Source organism: Diachasma alloeum, unplaced genomic scaffold (genome assembly GCF_001412515.2).
Source record: "Diachasma alloeum isolate Michigan unplaced genomic scaffold, Dall2.0 Dall_scaffold_00208, whole genome shotgun sequence".
Classification (NCBI taxonomy): domain Eukaryota; kingdom Metazoa; phylum Arthropoda; class Insecta; order Hymenoptera; family Braconidae; genus Diachasma; species Diachasma alloeum.
In genome coordinates, this window is record NW_021680373.1 from 2,074,640 (window position 1) to 2,088,737 (window position 14,098).

The 14,098-nt window shown below is 37.7% G+C and overlaps 1 protein-coding gene across 1 annotated transcript in view; it reads right to left on the bottom strand.

The window, feature by feature from the left end:
- The window catches only part of LOC107036296 (diacylglycerol O-acyltransferase 1), a 73,276-nt gene that overhangs the window by 22,220 nt on the left and 36,958 nt on the right, over window positions 1-14,098 (bottom strand). Inside the window, exons 7-8 of the mRNA XM_015254175.1 lie at window positions 5,122-5,299; window positions 4,281-4,389 (exon numbers count right to left, since the gene is read on the bottom strand). Of these exons, the coding sequence (XP_015109661.1) occupies window positions 4,281-4,389; window positions 5,122-5,299 (287 nt within the window). The remainder of the gene's footprint in view (window positions 1-4,280; window positions 4,390-5,121; window positions 5,300-14,098) is intronic.

The window sequence follows — 14,098 nt, forward strand, 5'->3', positions numbered from 1 at the left end:
TACTAGGGGGGCTACGCCTCCTGCTCGCCTAGCCCAACCCCCATCATCCTTATTGCGAACCTTGTGCCCCTCATTTTGACCCTCATTATACCCCCCGTGACCCTTAATCTGACCCTCGGGACCCGGATTTTGAACCTCGTGACCCTTAATCTGACGCCTGTAACCCTTAATCTGACCCTTGCGACCCTTATTCCAACCGTCGTGACCCTTATTCTCTCGTGATCCTTATTCTGACCCTCATGACCCTGATTCTGAACCTCGGGACCCGTAATATAGCCCTCGTGACCATTATTTTGACCCTCGTGACCCTTGTGACCCACAATTGCCGAGTCTTAATTTCGAGTACCAAATTTTTATCACCAGAAGTCGATTTGGATTTTCATAATATAGAAAGATACCATTAGTTGAAATAAATATCCACGTAATTAAATTCGTAAAACTAAACTACCCAAAGAAAAAAGTCGGAGAAAAATTACCAAACAAGTCAAGTAATCCTACAGCAATCTCGATTTCCAGTGCTAAGTAAACTTTCTCTACCAAAAGTAGTTTTTTCTTTCAGTGTAGATTCAACCATTTTCAATCATCAAATTTGTCAGCTAAATTACGGGAGAAAAATTTGAAAAAAATCACGAATATTCAGTGCCATTCAAATTCCATTTTGCATAGAATTATGATTTTTTTCAACATGCGTTGTTTGTAAATAAATGACTGAAATTGTTTAAATCTAATCTGATGGTCGAATCGCTCTCATCATGTATAAACAATAAAACCCCACCATTGCCTGAAATAAATACTCACGTAGCTGAAGTTATGAAGCCAAACAATTCTCATTGTTGGAAAAATGCAACATGTCAAGGTACTTCGAAGCAAAAGACAAGCAGACCCGCAACTGTGGAGGAATGAGTTGAGGAGTCAGGGAGCGAGAAAACTAACAAAGTGGAGGATAAAAAAATAAACAAGAAAAGTCTTCATAAAGACTTTTCTGCAGCCCTGCAAGGATGACTGCGACTACTTTTTTATAGTCCTTTTTCTCCCATAGAATCTCCTCTTTTTTCTTCTCCATCCCGCGACAAAGACGAGAGGGATTATCGAGGCATCGTTGGCAAGGTGGGAAATCGATGCGATATTTCATCCATTTTGCAATAATCCAGCCTCAGGGGACGGCCCTTCCATCACGGTCTACGTTTAAACTAGGAGTCTTGGGGTTATTGTCGTGTGAAGAGAGAGCGAATTGGTAATATTGGGAGGGGAATTGGTTTGAATGAGCTTTTTCTTGGCGCAGCTGACGTGGAATACTATTCACACTACTAATTGGCATATTCATGCCTGATTATCATTTCAAAGTTATCAAATGTAGAAAATATGGAGGTATTTTAACAGGGGGATTTAATGTGGGGAAATTCGTCGATTTGTGCTTCACGTATATTTTATACTCGAATGTGGAATGGGTGTTTCAATTTGAAGATGATTATTTCGTACCAGCCCGGGCTGTACCAAGCGCTCTCAAGTGTAACATAAGGGTCAGACACTAAGTGTGAGAATATAAGGGTCAAAAGGTGGAGGTTAAAAAATGAGGATCGGAATATTAGAATCAAAAACTGAGGGCCTGAATGTAAAGGTGAAGGAATGAGGGTCAGAATGTTAGGGTTAAAAAAAGAGGGTCAGAATATTAGGATCAAAAAATTAGGGTCAGAATATAAAAGTAAAAAAAGTGGGTGTCAGGCAATGAGGGTCATATAAGGGCTAAAAGTGGTGATCAAGCATAATATATGACTTATATTTAGACCCTCATTGCCTGACACCCACTTTTTTTACTTTTATATTCTGACCCTAAGGTTTTGACCCTAATATTCTGACACCTAATGCCTGACCCTTTTATTACACTTAAGAGGGCTTGCTACAACCCGGCCTGATACAAAAAAATCATCTTCGAAGTGAAATACCCATCCCTCAATTGAATATAAAATATATTTGAATCAAGTTATTTTAATTTATTAAACAATTAATATTAAACAATATTGATTCAGTAGCTAAGTGGTAAAACGGTACAAGTCAATTTTGACTGTCGACCAGTTTTCAATGAATATTTCGGAATCTAAGGGAGATAGCAAAATTTTTGTTAAGATATTTTTTGTAGAGTCGATTGAGAGCTACAACAAATGTAATTACTAAAATTTCGCTACTCCCTTAGATTCGGAAATATTCCTCAAAAACTCAACGGAGACATTAGTCGACTTAAACCGCTTCACCACTTCGCTACTGAATTGTTTATTGTTATTTGATTATAAATCTATTTGATGTTACAAGAAGGGGTAACGGATGTGATCTTTGTGCCCCGGCAGGCCCTTGGGACCTTTAGGGTCATAAGGGCCATAAGGGTCACAGGGTACACCAAGGCTACAAGGGCCAAGGGGGTCAAAATCCCTTATTTGATCATTTGATTACAAGTTTTCATACTTGAATCAAGTATATTTCATAGTCGAGTCAAGAATAAAATAGTTGAGTTGAATATATTTTACACTCAATGCAGGTATATTTGTTTTCCGATTAATGCATAACGCATTTACCTCAAATAACCGAGCACAAAGTCACGTACCTCAGTCTTCACATAAGAACTACTCAAAATAATCATTTCAATCATCTCCACAAACTCCTAAATCCCAAAAAAAAATCAAAGAAACGAGATTTGATGACATCAGGGTGACGCCATAAATCTCCCGAGGCACGAGGTTAAAAGTACCTGTACCGATCGCTCGATTAGCACGTTCTCGCGTTCACCCACAAGTAAAGCCTGTTACAACCCGCAAAACTTTAGCTTAGGGTTTTCGGATGAATTGTGGTTGGGAAGTTGTCAGGCTAAGCCCCCCCCATAGTCGACTTCGTATAACCTATTTTGAATATATATACAGAGTTGAAGCAGACGTGCGAAAGGGTGGTGAACACAGTTTGGAATACGTGTACTAGGCGGTCTATCAGGTACCTAATACGTGAGGGTCTTGTAGATGTACTTGTCCATGGAATTTATGCGCAGGTTAGTTGTGGATGCAGAGGGCTTTCTGGTAATAGTACCGGACTCTCCTGCTTTTTGAATTTCACTCGTGTGTTCAAAGTTGATGGCTTCGTTTCATCAACTTTGCCACGTTAACATTTCATAATTATAATTTATCAGAACGAAATAATCAACAGTTGGAATGAGTTTCATTTGTCTCGATGTTAATTGTTCATTCGTTGGGGCCTGTAACGCTGACATTAGGGGAAATGTCAATTTTGCATCTTAAATCTTCACTCAGAATGAGAAAAATTATTTCAGGGGCTTTATTGACTACGCAATGCGTTGTTTTTTGAGTGCGGAGCACCTAATTATTTCTAGAATTTATGGAATGAATGAAGAAAGAAAGCAAGAGTTGATTGAGCGTCAAATGGAAAAGAAAAATTACGAAATGATTGAATCGAATATTGAGAAATTGAGTGCACAATAATATTTGTTACATCTCATGGAGAATTGTGAAATGTGTGATTGTTTTTTCGTTAATTACTAGGGGGCTACGCCCTCTCCTCGCTCCGCTCGCCACCCCCCGTATGACCCCCATCATTCTTATTCTAACCTTTGTGACCCTTAATCTGACCCTCGTGACACTCATTATATCCCTCGTGACCCTTAATCTGATCCATATGACCCTTGCGAGCCTTATTCTGACCCTCACGACCTTTGTGACTTCTAATCTGACCCTCGTGACCCTTATTTTAACCCTTGCGACCTTTAATTGTGGAGTCTTAATTTCGAGTGTCAATTTTCTATCACCAGAAGTCGATTTGGATTTTTATAATATCGAGAGAGAAAAGTTGAATAAAAATTACTTAGAAAATCGTTGCAAATTTTACTGTACGAAAGGTAATCGCGGAGCGAAGTATAATTCAATGAAAAAATACCTGTTAGTGGAAGATATTTTACGATTCGTTCGGTAAAAAATTATTCTGCGTAACAGAAAAATTATACGCAGTATTTTTAAAGTTTCGGCACAAGTTATTCTCACGTTCAGTAAATTTTCCTGGACCAACGGAGAAAAATCCGAGTCTATTCGTCTCGCAGACTGTAAAAAATCTTATTTACAGTTCGACCAATTGTACATCGCAAGCGCCTAAAAACTTCGTTTTATATTTTTTCCGATTCAAAGCGGCGCATGGCGTGAAATTTTTCAGAGAATTACATCGTTCCATCACACCAAAGTCTTGAGAAAAAGAAGAAAATTGAATACTCCCCAACGGAAGGTGAAACTCACCGTGAACGGTATGAGTGAATTCTTAACCGACGGGATCATCCACTGCTGACAGAGAGACATCACCACCTGGCAGCCAACGAATACTTCAAAGATTCGTTTTATCAAGAACCTGAAATCAGAGGAGCAGATACAAATCGTTAGTTGGTTCAATCACTCGTGGACGAGAAAAAATTGGGGACTCAGACAAGTGGAAAGGATACACTCGGAGTTGAATCGTGAATCTTCGTATTTTCTGGTCCAGTTGGAGGCACACACAGACCGGTTAAAACAGGTCGGATGTGCAAAGTGAAATACATCACTCGTGGGTATAACTGTCGAGAGTTTGTTGCCTCCCACTTGGTCTTGCAACAATGGCATCCACTCGAATCTAATTCAACGAGTGCCTTTTCACATTGGGTCCCTTACAATGCGTCGTGTCTACTCGTCTGACTTTCATTCAGAGGAAAAAGGAAAAAAAAATATAAGGTAGCAAAGAGGGTAAAAAAAAACAGAAGAACGAGGGAGAAAAGAAATGAAAATGAAGAAAGTGAAAAGACTTCTGTGTAATGCAGACAAGAAAGGAACGAGCGAGAGAGACTTGTAGATGAGCAAGAAATGGGATGGAGCAAAGACTGGTGCTCATTTACGAAGCTAAAACTTTACGGAACAGTTTTCTCTATTTCTTTTTCTCCTCAACTCCTTTCCCACTAGTTTTAGATAGAATAAACGTGTATGCCTCCCTCAATGAACACAGATAAATTCAATCGAACTGACCTTTTACCGATCCCCGTGATCGATCGGTGCAAAACTTTTTCCAACGAATACATTTAAAGTTTCTTAAAATGTTGAAAACAGTTGTTACCTTTTTCGTATTCTCTGTGTACGTGGAAAGTTCAGCTCGTAGCAGAGTGTTGGTGCTAGTATGTAGTAGATGAGATCGCCAATGTGAAGATTATCCGGATACTGAACCAAAAGACTTGACCCGTTAGCGTCATGCCATACTTCCTCCGATTCGGTGCTACATTGATGAACTGCCGAAGCTGTTGGTGGTAAAATACACTGATTAAAATAATGGCGAGAAAAATGTGTCGTATCTGCTAACTTCTTAATGACTTATTTCCAATGAATTAAAATGAAACGTCTTTTCTGTTTAAAAACGAGACGTTTGATAGACCAGACACGAAATTTTCTTTAGTAAAAATCGATTTGGATTTTTACAATGTAGAGAGATATTGAGACCCTTCTTTTGACCATGTGACCCTTAATCTGATCCTTGTTACTCTTATTTTGGCCCTTGATCTGACCCTTGTGGCCCTTATTCTGACCCTTATGGCCCTTATCTTCACCCTCGTGACCCTTATTTCAAACGTCATAACCCTTATTCTGCCCCTCATGGCCCTTGTGACCCTTAATTTGGGAGTCTTAATTTCGCGAACCAAATTTTTATCACCAGAAGGCGATTTGAATTTTTACAATATAAAGAGATCTTGAGACCCTTCTTTTGACCCTTGCGACCCTTGTTACTCTTATTTGGATGCTTAATCTGACCCTTGTGGCCCTCATTCTGACACTTGAAGCCCTTATTCTGACCTTCATGGCCCTTATTTTCGCCCTTGTGACCCTTAATTTCAGTCTTAATTTCAAGTATCAAATTTTTATCGCTACAAGTTGATTTGGATTTTTACAATATAAAGAGATATTGAAACCCTTGCTTTGACCCTTGCGACCTTTAATCTGATCCTTGTGACACTTATTTAGGCCCTTAATTCACCCTTGTGACCCTTATTTGGCCCTTAATCTAACCCTTGTGACCCTTACTCCGACCCTCATTACCCTTATTTTGACCTTCGAAACCCTCATAACCCTTGCGAGCCTCAATTTCGGAGTCTCAATTCCAAGTACCAAATTTCTATCACCAGAGGTCGATTTGGATTTTTACAATATAGAGAGATTCAGGCGCATAATGATATGAGTCGTCGTATGTCAATCGGCTGCGACCAAAAATCCAGTCTTACTGGTAGAATTTCTTCAATTATCCAAATCCGATGGATAATCCAATTTGGAATTCAAATCAGGCAGGAAGATTGGTGGATTGGAAGGAGGTACGATGAAGCGCGGGAGGGGCGGGGTGGTGGGGGCGGGGGAGGACTAGGGGGTTGGGGGTGCCTTCACTATAGGCGGCAAGCGGGTGGCGGACTCCTAACAGGTCAAATTGGAAAATTTATCCGTTCATCTTCTTTCCCTCTCCCACAATCTCACGGCGTCTGCTGGGGACCTTCACTTTCCTTGAATATCGCACCGACCAAACCATCAGATACTGAAGGATTACCAACAACTACGCGCCACGGATGCCTTGTCGATGTCTTGCCATGCTTTCCTCGCCTCCTCCCCCTCCCCCCTGCCACTTTGACGCCTCCAGATTCCTCATTCCCCGGGTCTTCCTCCTTTTACGTGCCAACGACGTAACGAGCGCGAGGCATCCGGCTCAAATGAAATTCCAGAACGTTTTTCTTTGCTGGGTTGTCTGTGAGCATGACTATCTGCTGGGGATTCTTTCGCATTTTTTAGTCCTTCGTCTTATCGGATCGCCCTTATCCGTTTTCCGGGGGAATGACGTCTGCTTCATCAGCAGGTTCAATACTCAATTATTGAATCAATATGATATTTCACGGGGGTCGCTGTGCGCGGAGGCGGAAATGGGGACAAGTTAGGAGGCAAAATTGTTTTTACTGACATTCCCGGTACATTGCTGGGAAATTTTTATGAAGTCACGATTTCACGGACATTGGAACTTCATAACTTCGGGGAAAAATTAATGGGAACTGTGAATTTCTGTCCTAAAATCGGAAAAACTTAGTTGATGTATTCCCTATTTTTTAATTAATTGGAAATTCTGGGTAATTCTGCGTATTTTCTGCGTATTGAATATTCATGTTTTGATGGACAAATCAAATAGGTTGAGGAATTGTTGTCTTCACGTTGCTTAAAACTTTGAAATTCTATTGATTTTTCAAAAAATATAACGTTTTGCAAATTTTCAAATAAATCCAAATAACGATTATTGCTATCGCCTTCATCTTCGAACTCGGTCAAAAGGACATCCAAACAAATCTTTTAAGCCATCATTCAATGAATTTAGAACATTTTTTTAGTTATCGTGCAACAACCGATTTTCGAAAAAATTCGAAAATTAAAAAAACTAATGAATGAATTAAAATTTCATTGATGGCAATTGAGAGGACTCAACACTACCTATATTTGACAAAAAACATTGAATTTCATGCAGTCATTAGTGAACGTTTGTTAAGCAACACGACATTTCATTTCGACCGTCGCACAGTCTGCCATGAGCAGGCAGTTTCTACTTGACACGCGGGAATTATTCTGTTCCCCTGAATTCCTGCCGCCAAGACAAAAAATCCCGCCGCCAGAGGGGAATTCCTCTGGCTCTTACCCCACACGACTCTGTAATAACCCCCGGATATTAAACATAAAAATTCTCCAATTGTCCCCTCCCCCGAAGAATTAAGCAAAAAGAAATAACTCGAATCAGACGAGCAATCGAGCAAATGCCGCCCGGTTAGACATGGTGATTGCGTGTCGTTGACTCATTTCAATTCTACGGCTTCCAGAAAATATCCCCCGCCAGGGGCTCAATTCCACGTAAATGTCGATCGTTATGATGTTGGGTAGTTGCGTGTTGTTAAAAGTCCGTCAGACGATACCGGCAATTTTTCCAAAGGCCAATTTCTCTCGCGGTTTCCATGAAACTTAAATTGAAGAGAGAAAAAAAAGCATTGAAGAAATGATTTTCAATCGTTGTTATCCGCTTGAAACTTCAACGTTTCAGAGTGCGTCAGAAATAGAAAATAGCTTTTTCATGAAGAACATCGATACTGTTCGCTACATCGAAATTCGTAACCTTTTTCTGACGTGGAGGAACAGTTTTCAATCTGCGAACGAATGAAAAAGCAAACCCGGAGGTTTTTTGAATTAAACAAAATTCATTCAAATCAATTTGAATATTTGCGTTTTAATTTACTAAAAATAAAAAGTTGTTTTAATATAAATAACGTAAATGTCGGTTTTTATGATGTTTGATAGTTGCGTGTTGTTAAAAGTCCGTCAGACGATACCGGCAATTTTTCCAAAGGCCAATTTCACTCTCTCGGTTTCCATGAAACTTAAATTGAAGAGAGAAAAAAAAGCATTGAAGAAATGATTTTCAGTCGTTGTTATCCGCTTGAAACTTCAACGTTTCAGAGTGCGTCAGAAATAGAAAATAGCTTTTTCATGAAGAACATCGATACTGTTCGCTACATCGAAATTCGTAACCTTTTTCTGACGTGGAGGAACAGTTTTCAATCTGAGAACGAATGAAAATGTAAACCCAAAGGTTTTTTGAATTAAACAAAATTCATTCAAATCAATTTGAATATTTGCGTTTTAATTTACTAAAAATAAAAAGTTGTTTTAATATAAATAACGTAAATGTCGGTTTTTATGATGTTTGATAGTTGCGTGTTGTTGAAAGTCCGTCAGACGATACTGGCAATTTTTCCAAAGGCCAATTTCACTCTCTCGGTTTCCATGAAACTTAAATTGAAGAGAGAAAAAAAAGCATTGAAGAAATGATTTTCAGTCGTTGTTATCCGCTTGAAACTTCAACGTTTCAGAGTGCGTCAGAAATAGAAAATAGCTTTTTCATGAAGAACATCGATACTGTTCGCTACATCGAAATTCGTAACCTTTTTCTGACGTGGAGGAACAGTTTTCAATCTGAGAACGAATGAAAATGTAAACCCAAAGGTTTTTTGAATTAAACAAAATTTATTCAAATCAATTTGAATATTTGCGTTTTAATTTACTAAAAATAAAAAGTTGTTTTAATATAAATAACGTAAATGTCGGTTTTTATGATGTTTGATAGTTGCGTGTTGTTGAAAGTCCGTCAGACGATACCGGCAATTTTTCCAAAGGCCAATTTCACTCTCGCGGTTTCCATGAAACTTAAATTGAAGAGAGAAAAAAATCATTAGAGAAATGATTTTCAGTCCTTGTTCTTCGCTTGTACGGAGAAAATTATTTGGTGAAATTCAACAACTTGTTGATAAATTTTATCCACCAGTTTGTTGAAATTCAGTAAATAATTTTCTCCGTGTGAAAATACCTTCTTCAATTTTTAATTTCTGAGATCGAATAAAAATGTAAACCCAGAGGTTTTTTTAATTAAAAAAAAGTCATTCAAATTAAGTAAATGAGTTTATTCAAGGGGCTCATAATAAAGTTTTCATTCAAACATAAACTTGACTGTTATTTGAATTGTTAGTCATATAAAATGAAAATGTTTTTTTAAATATAAACAACGTGAATGTCGATCGTTGTAATGTTTAATAGTTGTGTGTTGTTTATCTCCGTCAAACGATACAGGCAATTTTTCCAAAAGCCAATTTCACTCTCTCAATTTCCATGAAACGTAAATTGAAGAAAGAAAAAAAACCATTAGGCAAATGATTTTCACTACTTGTTATTCGCTTAAAACTCCGGCGTTTCAGAGTGCACGAAGAACAGACAATCCTCCTCCACGTTTTTCCTTCACATACGAGGGTAGAATATTGCAAACATTATTCTAACGTGAAGGAACAGTTTTTAATCTCAGAACGAATGAAACTGTAAACCCTGAGGTTTTTGAGTTAAATAAAGTGTATTCAAATCAAGTTAATAAATTTATTGAAGAGGCTCATAATGAAGCTTTCATTCGTAGGCCAATTTCCTCTCTCGGTTTCCACGAAAATTAAATTGAAGAGAGAAAAAAAAACATTGATGAAGAAATGACTTTCAGTCACTGTTGTCCGCTTGAAAGTGCATCGTCTCAGAGTGCGTCAAGGATACACAATGCCTTCTTCACATTATTCTTCCACATACGGAGAAAAAAATATATTGCAAAAATTATCCTGACGAATTTTTTTAGAATTAAATAAAGTTTATTCAAACCCAGTAAATAAGTTTATTCAAGGGGCTTATCATAAAGCTTCCATTCAAACTTAAAGTTGACTGTTATTTGCGTTTTTATTCGCATCAAATTACGCATTTCATTCAGCTACTGATCCAACACCAGAAAATCACTGAAATTCTTGATTTTTCAATGAAGCGATCACCTGAAATTCCAATGGCAATGTCTCTTGGTAAAAATTCTCGACATTTAACCCAGAAAATTCAGACGCAAATTTTCACGTTTCATACTGCCGCCCGACTACATTACGTTCGGTAATTGTACCCACATCGCGACGGAATTGGAGAGAAAATAAATTGAAATGAAATAGTATAAACTAATCTAGTAACGTTCGCTAGTTTATTGAAGGAGATTTTGTACAGAAATTTCGGGCATTCGTTCGTCTGAAACCACTTTGATCGGTAGAATTATATTTTTTTATCAGTGTAATTCAAATATTGTCATTGAAATAAGTATTTCATTTTTATTTTATTGCAGAAATTTTTGATTTGTTATGTTTGGAAATACAGAATTCAAAATTTTATCGAAAAAGCAATGAAAATTGTTGATTATTCTTGTTTTCCAAAAGTATGTGCAAAGGAATGATCTTCTCTGCAAGAAATATCCGCACAGCAAAAATAATCGGTTCCCAATATGTAATGATCAATCGATCATTTCACATTGAACAAATATCGACTTTACGGATAAAAAATGATGTGTATGTACTACAGCCCCCGTTACATAAGGGAAAAGCTTCTGATCCAACACCAGAAAATCAATGAAATTCTTGATTTTTCAATGAAGCGATCACCTGAAATTCCAATGGCAATGTCTCTTGGTAAAAATTCTCGACATTTAACCCAGAAAATTCAGACGCAAATTTTCACGTTTCATACTGCCGCCCGACTACATTACGTTCGGTAATTGTTCCCACATCGAGACGGAACTGGAGGAAAAATAAATTGAAATGAAATAGTATAAACTAATCTAGTAACGTTCGCTAGTTTATTGAAGGAGATTTTGTACAGAAATTTCGGGCATTCGTTCGTCTGAAACCACTTTGATCGGTAGAATTATATTTTTTTATCAGTGTAATTCAAATATTCTCATTGAAATAAGTATTTCATTTTTATTTTATTGCAGAAATTTTTGATTTGTTATGTTTGGAAATACAGAATTCAAAATTTTATCGAAAAAGCAATGAAAATTGTTGATTATTCTTGTTTTCCAAAAGTATGTGCAAAGGAATGATCTTCTCTGCAAGAAATATCCGCACAGCAAAAATAATCGGTTCCCAATATGTAATGATCAATCGATCATTTCATATTGAACAAATATCGACTTTACGGATAAAAAATGATATGTATGTACTACAGCCCCCGTTACATAAGGGAAAAACTTCTGATCCAACACCAGAAAATCAATGAAATTCTTGATTTTTCAATGAATCGATCACCCGAAATTCCAATAGGAATGTCTCTTGATGCAAATTCTCGACATTTAAACCAGAAAATTCAGACGAAAATTTCCATCACTTTTCATTCTGCCGGCCGACTACATTACGTTCGGTAATTGTACCCACATCTTCTGGATAATTTCTACTGTACATTTTTCTCCCGGAAACTTTTATTAGCGAGCCTCTTTACTTTACGGATATAAATTACATTTTTTCATTCCTCCATTTTCAATCACGCCTCCAGGGGGAGGGGGAAAACGCTAGGATGGCCCGTAATTCCAGCGTTGTACCTTCAGGATTCCTCGGGTGCCCCCAGACCCACCGCCACCAACTATCCTCCTTCCCACCCTGGTTCATATATCTCGAAGGTCGCCTACTGAGAAATGGGGGTGTGGTGAAAGTGGAGAAAAGCACGTAGCCACAATGTATGGCCGTTAAAAGAGCCGGGAAACGTAAGAGGAATCTCGAAAATTAACTCTACTACCTGGGTAGTAGAGTGTGGCAACGTCGTTGGTTTCTTTCGTCGAACCAGAGCTGGCAATTTTACGCTGAACAATTGCTGGAGGCCCTTAAATTGCTGAAATGCCAGAGACACGCCCATTGAAATCCACATGTACCCGACTAATTCCAGGTTTTTGCGGACATCTAATGGCTTGTGTTATTTCTCTTACTCTGCACTATAGGGTGGCAAATTTTTGAATGAAATTTCCGGTACACTTCATCGAAATTTTTATCAGATTACACTGTTGGAAATTTTTGGAAACTTCGTGGAAAACGGGGTGGTAGTTCCCATGCGAGTGACATTGAATCCGATTTAGGGAAAAAATGGTTATGAAATTTCATGTGAGACGTAAATTTCATAACTTGAGTGAATTTTCAGTAGTAATTTCACGAGACCTCCAAAATTATCGGATATTCCCTGATTGTTTTGTTGCGTAGCAACGAGAAGGAGAAGTTTTGCAGATTAAAATGCCGAGCGCGCAGCGCGAGGGATTTTTGTGCAAAACTTATCCCGACCGGTGATACGCAGGAAAACATCACGGAAATATCCGATTAATTTTGGAGGTCGAGTGGTATTCGACGGATTATTTTTGGTAATCGGCTCCTTCCCAAACCGACTCATTTTGATTTTCTTCATGACATTCTTTCACTCCACAGGATAATATTTGACAGTTATTTGGTTAGAGAAACAATTGCAGAGCTAGAGGAAAATTATCAAAAGCTACAAGGAAATTATCAAAGCTAGGGGGAAATAACCGCTGCAATTTTAATTGGGAAGTACTTCATGTTATTGAATACTGAACTCTGATTGGCCCAGGGAAGGCCAGATCCGATTACCAAAAATAATCAATGGAAAATGAATATTCAGAAGCAAAATGACATGAATTATCTATTTTTCCTTGAATTCTCCTGATTTTTCCGCATTTTCACGGAATAATTGAACTGAAAAATCAAGTATTTTATTGTTTTTCACATCATTCAAACAGAAAATCAATGGAATATTTGGCTTTTTAATGACAAGATTTCCTGAAATTTCAGTGGAAATTAAACACGATAAAAATTTCCAGGATTTAACGCGGAAAATTTAGACGAAAATTTTTAACAGTGAAAAGTTCTATCGACATTTCAAAGAGTTCATTGAGAAGTAATTGAAAACTCAAAATTTCGGAGGAAAATGAATGAAATTCGTCAATTCCAGTTCAATTATTCCATGAGAATTAATAGAAATCCCGAAAATTCAGGTGATTATTTTTCCAATTTGAATTTCACGTGGTACAATCAGCGTGGTTATCAACACAGTTAAAAAAAAAATTCTCCGGTAGTTGCTTTCAGTGAAATAAACTCCTCATTGAAATTGACCGATCGATTCTATCTCATGATTCAATTCTGTTGGCCGATATTTGGATGGAAACGATAATGTCCGGAATACCATCGAAGTTTTAAAATTAATCAGGTAACGAAGTCATCAAGTTTTTCAGGAAAAAATCACTCGCATTTCGGGCTCAAGATTTTTTTAAACAGAAAAACTTCATTCTTGCAATCAACCTATCTGGAATTTTAAAGCTCTTTTGGTATTATAAGTGAATATTCATGTTTTCATTAAAAATTCGAGTGAATTAGAGAATTCTCGGCTTCCCGGTGCTGAAAAAATCGAAATTCCATTGCAATTTCACAGAATTTCCACTGAATTTCAGAATGTCATGATCTTTCCCCCAATCCCAGCTCACTGTCGCTCTCCTGAAAATTACTACTCAACTGCTAACACAATTCCACTTCCTTTCTGACACTGCGGGCAATTTCTCTACAAGAGATGACGCATTTAGCTCAAGAAATTAGTTCTGTGATATTCAGCCATTTTTCCTCTGAGTGTAGCTTTTGAAATAACTTGCC